Source organism: Nuphar pumila, chromosome 4, assembly GCF_984573655.1.
Source record: "Nuphar pumila chromosome 4, dmNupPumi1.hap1.1, whole genome shotgun sequence".
Classification (NCBI taxonomy): Eukaryota; Viridiplantae; Streptophyta; class Magnoliopsida; order Nymphaeales; family Nymphaeaceae; genus Nuphar; species Nuphar pumila.
The window spans coordinates 112,753,332-112,763,088 of record NC_143252.1 but is presented as its reverse complement, the minus strand read 5'-3'; the positions used below and the strand labels follow the sequence as shown (position 1 = coordinate 112,763,088).

Here is a 9,757-nt window from a genome sequence, read left to right as displayed (position 1 = left end):
TTTGTTTGAGAGCTGTACATATCTGGCACGAGTGACACTAGGCTGGCCATTGCTGGAAAATGGCTAGCCAACTATTTTTCTAACAAAAAAGAAAAAAATGTCTGGCCATTTTTTGGTCACCCATCAGTCAAAAAATGGCTAGGATGGTGTCACCCACACTGGACGATGTCATCATGGCCATTTCTCGGCCGGTGGGTAGTCAGGAAATGGCATGGCTGGATGATCAAGTTAAACACACACATTTCCAATCATTTTGGCCGGTCACCGGCCAAAAAAGTGGTCAGGTATCACCCAGCGATTGGAAGTAGCCATGCTCAAGTGAGGCTGAAGAAGAGGGTTGTAGACAATGTTGCCCTCCCCAGATAAATCAGGTTCAAGTTTTAAATGCCAAAAGCTTTGTTTTTTGTACCTTAAGGCTCTATTTGGGAACCCGTGTTGGAGGGAGTAGCAAGGAGTTGGGAGAAGTATAACTACCAAACTTGCTGGTAAATGGATTTGAAAGGAGTTGTGAACTCATCATGAGGGAGGGCTTTCGAGGAGATCTGCAATTACTGAACTGGTTTGAGCGTCTTGCATTGAACAGTTTGCTGTGATAGAGTAGCTGGTTACTAAAAAAAAAATTATAACTACGTACCTGAACCTAATATTCACGTGGTCAGATTTGCATCGTGTACCTATAGAGGGTAGGGGTGGCAATAGTGTCGGGGTTGGCGGGTTGGCATACCTCAACCCGAACCCGACCCGTTTAATAAATGGGTAACCAGACACGACCCGCCAACCCATTTAATAAATGGGTTGGGTCGGGTAAACGGGTTCTCAGGTTCATGGGTCAGGTTGGTGTGTTGATGGGTCGGGTTGGGTTGGCGGGTTGGCAGGTTGGGTTGGCGGGTTGACCCACCCGCCTAACCCGTTTATTAAGCAGGTCAGCCGGGTTGGCGGGTTGGCATACCCCTAACACGAACCCGACCCGTTTAATAAACGGGTTAGGCGGGTCGACCCGTTTATTAAACAGGTTCATTTTTTCCAAACCCAAACCCGCCTAAGAGGTGGGTTGGCGGTAGTGTCAGGTTTTGCCACCCCTATACCCTGGAGTTCGGTTGAAGATCCAGGGAACCATCCTTAGCATAGATATGTATGAAATGCCTATTAAGGGTACAAGTGTTGTATTAAGAATTTAGTGGCTCCAAACCTTTGGTTCTGTCAGGTGGAACTTCGAGGACGGGATTATAAAGTTTGATTACGAAGGCCATCAAGTATCGATCTGAGCTTCTTCACGGATACTTGTTTTTCTAGCTGAGTCTAAACAACTCACCAAGGTGGTCTTAGAGGGTGTGTCACAGATATTTGTGATGATGGTAGAAGATGAGGCGCACAAACCTCAGTATTGACATAAAACTATTTGGCGGCTAATGTTTGGCATTACAGGAGATGAATTCAGCATATGGTAAAACCACGTGTCCAGTGTTTGACCCTTGAGGTGACAAGGATCAGTTGTTGCAGTAGTTTCCCAAGAGCTCTCACCTTGAGGACAGGGTGTGTTTGAATGGGTGAATTGTTATAAACCCTTTTTCTACCCCATCCATGACTCAAACCTGCACGCAACTCAAGTCCAGTCAGATCTAGATGTACCCCAGTTGGAGTCCTGCTCAGCTGGGGATTGCATAGAAGAGAAAGAGAGAGTCTTCCGGGACTCTTCCAGAGTGGGACGCCTCCCCCCTAAAGTCCCATCAAGGGTGGGATTGTAGATGTGTAGATTGCTCTTCTATTCTCCTTTTTGTTCTATAAATAGCCATGTACAACTTCCTTTTTCCTTAATGAAATTTATTGAGTTATTATACCTTTAAATTTCGTTCACAATTCGTGTCATTTCTCCCCCGAGGAAAAGATTTTGCTCTCTTACTCGTTCATCTGTCCCCGCTCATCGCCGGCCAATTGAGAACATATTTCTTCCTTCCAACCGCAACATCGCCATCCGCCTTGTTTTTCGAACCCACAATGCATTGTTCCTTCACGAGTGAATCCACGCTCCGATAGGCCTAGACCGATAGAACTGATCCTTTGGGAGTCGGGTTCTATCAAAATTAGGTGGTAAAGGGAAAACAACTTTTCGCCGCTTCTTCTCTAGATTTTGTACACCAATTTTTTTGGAGGTATTTTGAACTTGTTTTTCTTGTATTTCATATATCACATGTAGGATTCATTATGAATCAACACAAACATTTATATGTGAAAGTTAGGTATTTTTGTTTTTTGCATCTATTCTTTGATTTTGTTTCTCATCTTATTTGGTGAAATATGTGCAGTCATTTATATTGAAATTTCTAGTAGAATGGGGTGACTGTAGTCAGATAGCAACAGTTGCAGTAAAATTATTGGCAATCTATCATCTGCTTCTAGTTTAGATATTTGGTGTTCTCACTCTTTGGCATTGTTGATCGTGTCATTCTGCGTGGTCCAGTCGGTGGTGATCGTGTTCATCCTCCTCAACTATTCTCATTTTCTTTTCTCTTATCTTCCCTCTTCGTCATGGTTGAGAAAGATTCAAAGATTGATCTTTCCTTCAAATTGAATGCCTCCAATTATTTAATGTGGGCAGCCGCCATAAAAAAACACTTCAAAGGTAAAAAAACTTTGGGGTTATGTTTGTGGTACTGTACCCGGGCTTACTCTTAAACTCACCAAGAAGGAAGGAGATCAAGAGAAAATTTTTAAAGAAGAAGAAAGAGAGCAAACCATAATTGAATATCAATATAAAGTTGAAGATTTAGAAAGTGACCATGCCAAAATCTTGGGATGGTTTATGAACAATGTTAAGCTCAAAATTTGTGTCAACCTTGCAAAATTTACAAAAGCCAATGAGGCTTAGAATATACCCAAAGAGCAAGGCAATATTTTTTGGAAGAAAAAGTAAAAGCTACTAAACATGGGGATATGAATGTGCATCATTATTTTAGCACATTATTCCTTGTAGGATGAACTTTCCCTTCTTGAACCCAAATGGGTATATGTCGCAGATGTTGAACTAAGGCAAAAACAAATGGAGAAGGAACATTTTTTCTAATTTCTTCATGGTCCGTTCATCCTTATTACATATGTCACAAATGTTGAACTAAGGCGAAAATAAATAGAGAAGGAACATTTTTTTTAATTTCTTCATGGTCCGTTCATTCTTATTACATAGGACATACCCACCACCTCTAAATGAAGCTCTTGCCAAAATATGTCAAGAAGAAACTCGTTTGTCTATGAGGAAAGAGGTTGATGAATTTCATGTTATTTCAAGACCGGGAAACAACTTAAAAGACATGTCTCCTCACTTTTGAAAGCCTAACAAAGGAAGGGAATGAAAAATTGTTTGTCATTTTTATAATGAGTCAGGACATATCAAACTCAATTGTCCTAAGCTCAAAAGAAATATGGCTTCTGTTGGAAAAAGATCATTCAAGTCAAAGAAGGACGAGGGCCTCAAGGAATCTATTACGCAATTAACAGAGCTCTCCAACAATTCTTGAAAACAAACTCTTCTATCCCATCCACATCCGGTGCCACAATATCATCTCCTCTCGATATATCTTCTTGGATTCTTGAATCAGGTGTTTTTTTTCATATGACTCTTCATGCCTCTCTTTTATCTGAACAATACACTAACTCTTTTAAATCTTTTGTTTTTACCACCGATGAAACATCATTAGAGGTTAAAGGAATTAAAAATTTAGATAAAATTTCAAACAAATCAAAAGAATTTTATGTTCCAAAAAATTAGAGTTATTCCAAAATTAAACTTAAACCTTTTTTTTATTTTCCAAAATTTTGATAATGGTTGTAGAGTTTCTTTCTCACGCACCGATTGTTGTGTACAGGATCCCGTCCGAAAAGCGAATTTGGGCAAGGCCATAGGAGAGGGAATCTCTACTATATGAATTTTTTGTCTTTACTATCCAAATCTTTTTGTAATCATGCTCTATTTAAGGAAGTTGTCACTTGGCACAAAAGACTTCACTCAAGTGCCTTTAAGTTGTTGTTTTTTGTTCTTGAAAATTTTTTGTAATAAAAATGAATTTTTTTGCAATGATTGTATTCTTGAAAAATGCATTCTTCTCATTTTCTTAATAGTAACTTTGTTTCCCAAAGACCCTTCAAGTTAGTGCACTTGGATATATGGGGACCGACACCGGTCACGTCAAAAAAAGGATATTCTTACTATGTTATTTCTTTTTATGATTACACTAGAAATACTTAGATATACTTTTTTGTTCAAATCCAATGTTTTCTCATTTTTTAAAGAATTTCACATGCTTATTAAAAATCAATTTCAAACCAATATATTTATCTTTCAATTTGATTTGAGAGGAGAATATATGTTCAATGAATTTCAAAATTATTTTAACTAAAATGAGATTATTCACCAAAGATCTTGCCCAAAAACTTCTCAACAAAATAGACTTGTGGAGAGGAAGCACACGCATATTATTGAAACAACTCGAACCCTGTTTATTTCCAAGAATGTTCTTAAGTGTTTTTTGGGCCGAAGCCATGCTTTTCTCAATATATCTTATTAATAGAACGCCTTCTTCTTCTCTTAAAAATATCTCTTTTTGAAAAATTGTTCAAAATATATCTCGGTTTTAAGAGATTAAGAGTGTTTAATGCTTTGTTGTTTTTCAAAGAAATTATAAACTTTCACCAAAAGCCGTGGAATGTGTTTTCATTGGATATAGTGAAAATAAAAAGGATATAGATGTTATGATTTCAAAAACAACAAATTATATATTTCAAGAAATGTGACCTCCTTAGAAGAACAAAACAAATTTGATCAAATTAAACCTTCAAAGGAAATTAATTACTCATTCATGTTTGATTTATTGTCTAGAAAGAATACCCAAGTAACCATTTATTGTATACATTTAATTTAATTAAATCACGTTAAAAAATGGTGAACTATCACTAGTGAATTTCTGTATTTAGGAACAAGAAATCATCGAGAAAAAGCACCAAAGAATTAGATAACTGTAATTAGGTGAGATGGCAGGAGTAAGCAGGCATCTGTTGCAATTTAATTACCTGAGAAAAGAAATTTAAGAAGGAAAATTTTCTTGCTTTGTATGAGAAAAAAATGTCATCTCATTTTTCATCTTGGTGGGAAGAACCTGTTAAGATTACATGGCAATGTGTAAAATTCTTCATTCCTAGTGTCCTCTCCGAAACTTCTGAACTTTGACCACCATGGCATTCCTCTATCTTTTGTTGATATGTCAACATCAACTGTGTTGTCCAAGAAGATAGCAACTGTCAATGCAATAGTTGGTGGAGAAGAAAACAGTGTGTTGAGGAAGGCATTGAACTGAGAACAAGAACAAGTTCAGAATGTTGTAGATAACTTTATACATATTTTATCTTGATAAAGACAGTAATCTATACTATTTAGATTCTTACCCAGCTTGCTTTGGTGTGAACGGGACCATGTCCAGAAGAAAGCCAGAATTGATTAAAATACTGGGGGACTGATAATCCCAGGAATAAGGAGAGCCCAGTTATGAACATATTTCTCATTGAATTCATGTTGGTAAACTGGAGGAATGACAATCCAAGGGAAGCTGCAAAACATGAGGGCAATATCTTTGCTGGATTAGAGTTCAGGACAATATATCAAGTCCTAACAATCTGAATCTGGGGTTGGGGCATTCTGCCTTTTTCAGTGTTGAAAGTTAAAATGATTGGTTACCACCTGACTTGGTCCCAAGTTGTGTGGAACCTGGTATCAAAAAGTTGTTTTCAATTCTGATTGTCTTAGAATTTTATATTTTGATCGGTGAAGGAAGCTTATATAACTATAGCATATTCGTAGATGTGTGGTTTACCTAGTAGACCAAATAGAACACAGTAAAGTGCAGCAAATATTGAGAAAGGTATAGATGCAAAAAGGGCTCCAAATTTTCCTGCAGTAAAGACAAAAGTGGCTGAGTTCAAAAGCTCAATGTGTGTGTGTGTGCACGAGTGCGGATATGATGCTTTCAACACACCTAAGATTGAGAATAAGATCATGAATCCGGCTGATGCTTGGACTACCCTGCGGCTTCCAACCCGAGCTAACCCGAGAAGGCCAATATTCTCTCTGAAATTAGTTGGAGACTAGACAGTGATTAAATTTCTGTATGCTAGCGAACAATGTCTGTAGAAAAATTTGAAGAAAATGACTTACATAGATACAGTGGAACCAGTGCAGGTTCCAAAGAGCCCATCAAGCAGTATGCCTATTCCCTGCAGAAATTTGAAAAAAAGGATAAGTGCCTTGAGAAATATCATGATAAATTGATATTTTTTTCTCAATAAAATGAAAATGATGTAAAGAACGATAACAAAATAAGAACTTGTCAAGAATATTTAAACTTAAAACATATAAAAATCATGATAATATCATGATATAGTAGAAATATGTGAGATTTTGATTGCGACATTGTCAAAATATCGGTTGATATTTGTGGCACTGGCTTGTGAGACATACTAAGTTTTGAAATAAGCTAATCAACCTGCCAGCCAATGAAATAAATTGAACTGAAGACAAAATTGGATTAGAATCCAAAGTTTCCTGAGTTGCAGTGTTCAAGTGCTACCTGCCAGCCAATGCCACGACTAAGGACATGTGCAGGAGGTGGAGTGGCCATTGCAAATCTTGATGCTGCAATATATGAGCCTGTGGACTGCATTAAACTGACAAACTGAGACTGATCCAGTTCTCTCAACAGTGCAGCATTGATCAACAAGAATCAGAAGCTCAAAAGTTATTTTCATGCCCACCTCCATTAGAGAAACCAAAACTGCTGCCATTGTAGCAAAAGTATGGCCTGCGTCAAAAGTGGGTGCACCCCATTGTAGAGGATAAGGAAATCTGATCCTGCATATAATTATTTAACATGATCGCATGATCAATTTGATCAATTCTTCAGGTAATCTCCGAACACTGTTTGGAATAACTGTATTTGAATTCTTATGACCAAGGGAGTATTTTTTCTGCTATACTTTTGTGCAGTAGATGTAGTGAGGGTCTTTTAATTATAATTACCATGGAGCAGAGGATATTAGATGAGCTTTGTCAGTTCGACAGTGAGCTTGAGTTTTCTCTGGCGCCTGTCTGTATGCTCCAGCAACAGTTAAGAGATGAGAGTATGCCCATATAATCATAATGCTTAGAAGAACACTGAACCGCTCAAACAGAGGTTCATCTTTCCATGCTTTTATATGCCTCAGGCACTGAATCAAAGAGAAATCATGTGGCAAGTTTGTAAAAAAAAATGATAACAAGATTTCTTTCCCAAACAGCATCTCAAGAACGTACCAAACATAATATAGTGACTGTGATAAGCATGGGTATGCCAATTTCAACACAATTGCCCACCTAGGATGAAAGTTTCAGAATTTTAGTAATTGAGAGCAATGAATATATGGAATTATTTTTTGTCTAATCTTCTTGGAATTACCACAGGAAAGCCATGGTCGAGTAGGCCCAAACCAAGCAAGCAAATCACAGGAGACATGCTTAATGGACTGAAAAATCTGCAGTAATATTCATAATCAATAACAGATATGCAAAATACTAAGAATGGTTCCAGGAAAACTTCAAGTTAAAAGATTGCAGAACCGTGAAAAGATTCCCCATAGCTGGCTGAATCCAAGTATTATCTGCAAGCTTGCGGCTGTTATCATTGCCCCTTGAACTGCACGCATGGTATGTAAGAACCTCTGGGAAAATTGAGTAATAAATAACCAATGGGATTTCAGATCATGGCTGATAAAAACGCATTGAACAAATTGTCTGCTTTTTTAACTTACCTCATTAGGATCAGGAATTTTCTGCAGTGATGAGTCCTTAATAATCATGACAATGGATATCATGAAAGCGTATGAACCCCCCACAACTGTCGGTAGACGAGTTCCAAACAATGTCTGTAGGAGTGTTTTGATACCAGCAACAAACAATAAGGTCTGTATCACGTTTGCTTTGTCATTCTGGACAGAATTCATTTATAATTAGTTCATTGATTTATAAGCACTGTTTATCAACTAAGTTAAGATTTGGACTCACATCGTTTCCTCCCATGAGAGGGACCAGCAATGATGGCAACATCACAGAAGTTCCCAGCATCAAAATATAGTGCTGAAATGCCAAAATTAATAAATGATCTGCAGGAAAAAAATTAAATATCAAAATTTGAATACAAATATGTCGGCCTTCTTTTAAGTACCTCATTTCTAGCAGCCTCTGTTCTTATATTCTTGTGTCACTGGAGAACTATTACCGAATACACTTAAAATAGCATGCTTTTTACGGGAAATAATATTATGACAATGGAAAACATTGTTATGACAATGGCAGCACTATCATTGGTATAATTGTACAAACCACTCCATGCTTAGCATCATTATTCAGTCTTCCACACGCGTCTTAACATTCTATGCTCTTCAGTCTTCCAAATATCAAGTATGAACTATGCTTAACTCTGTTTGGGAAATGAGAAACAGAGGGAGTTTATGGATTTGGAAAAGTGGAAGCCATCAATTTTTGTAATTGGCAGCTACCACCTATAGGAGGTGGTTGCCATATCCGGATTTGAGTGCAAATACATGAGAGACCACACACCTCCTTAATCATTTCCACAAACTAGCTTCGCAACTTCATTCTCCCAAACAACTACCATCACAGTAATTTGACCAAATTTAAACTCCAACCCTCAACCCCTATTCCAGATAGCAGCTCCAAATAGAGCGCCTTGGAGTTCTTAGCTTTGTTTTCTTGGTACCAAATTATCAACGTTAACAAAGCATTCTATATGCAGCATTTCTTTCAAAATAAACAATCTTCATGTTGATAACCAAGTGCACAATATTTTCACGATATTGCACCATAGAGGTGACTAAAGAATAAACGGTGGTTCGATTTTTTACAAGTTTTCAAGAGCGAAGTATCATTGATGTTAGATTAATTTCTGTGGTTCAAATAGGCCACTGCAGTAGGTGGCTTGTTCACCTGTCACATGGACATGACAATGAAATGGGATAAGGCAACTTATTGGAGCAGCACACCTACATGATAGAGAGATGGTGTAACTGTAAGTTACCCAGTCAATTTCTCAAGGTTAATAAAGATATGGTCATCATCAGTGGCAACTATAAAAGGGAAAACATGAATTAACAACAAAACACTCCAGATCATTAAGAAAAAAAAACCATGAATCCAAAGTCTTTTTTATTTTTACTCGGAGAAACCACCCCAGACGCATAGACCTAGCCACGCTGACTCAACCTGCCATACTTAGGTTGCTGTCCTGTCAGCATAAAACTCCGGAGGGCTTACCCCTCGACCCCAGGGAGTCGCCAAGGCTTAAGCAAGGGGTGACGCCCATGGGATTTGAACCTAGGCTGCCCGTCAAACGCCTAGGCCCCATCCTACTATGCCAAACCCCTTGGGTTTATGAATCCAGAGTCTTGGTGTTGACTTGGTCCATAAAATGTCATGGACTAAATGACTAGGAGCCTGTGTGGCACTTGTGTCAACATAGATGCTTGGGGTCAAGTATTAACTCCAATCTTTAGTGGAGTCAGCTAAAGTTCTTCCAATATCCAGCTTAATGCTTACAAACCTTCAAGATTTTCATAGTGTGTTGAGGAGACTCACCCCATGGAGGATTTGAATCAATGCAGAATGCCAAGTCTGTTAGTTGCTCCTGCGGAGGATGGCTTATGTCTGCCATCTGGCTCCTCG

At 38.1% G+C, this 9,757-nt stretch overlaps 1 protein-coding gene across 1 annotated transcript; it reads right to left on the bottom strand.

The window, feature by feature from the left end:
* Window positions 1-5,074: 5,074 nt before the first annotated feature.
* LOC149840620 (nucleobase-ascorbate transporter 1-like) lies at window positions 5,075-9,746 on the bottom strand. Its single transcript, XM_090004503.1, has 14 exons — window positions 9,671-9,746; window positions 8,081-8,178; window positions 7,828-8,004; window positions 7,637-7,737; window positions 7,476-7,551; window positions 7,334-7,393; window positions 7,061-7,248; window positions 6,796-6,892; window positions 6,612-6,698; window positions 6,200-6,258; window positions 6,021-6,112; window positions 5,859-5,936; window positions 5,434-5,594; window positions 5,075-5,341 (listed from the first exon to the last, which is right to left on the bottom strand). The coding sequence occupies exons 1-14, from the start codon at window positions 9,744-9,746 to the stop codon at window positions 5,129-5,131; spliced, it is 1,563 nt and encodes a 520-aa protein (XP_089860629.1). The 3' UTR covers window positions 5,075-5,128.
* Between the last annotated feature and the right edge of the window lie 11 nt (window positions 9,747-9,757).

Bases quoted from the DNA above. Each gene is read 5' to 3' on its own strand.
- LOC149840620 (XM_090004503.1), bottom strand. From the start codon at position 9,746: ATGGCAGACATAAGCCATCCTCCGCAGGAGCAACTAACAGACTTGGCA. The intron at 7,552-7,636 runs GTTCTGCAATCT...ATATTACTGCAG, and splicing joins CTATGGGGAATCTTTTCACG to ATTTTTCAGTCCATTAAGCA. The intron at 7,249-7,333 runs GTACGTTCTTGA...TCTTTGATTCAG, and splicing joins CAGTCACTATATTATGTTTG to TGCCTGAGGCATATAAAAGC.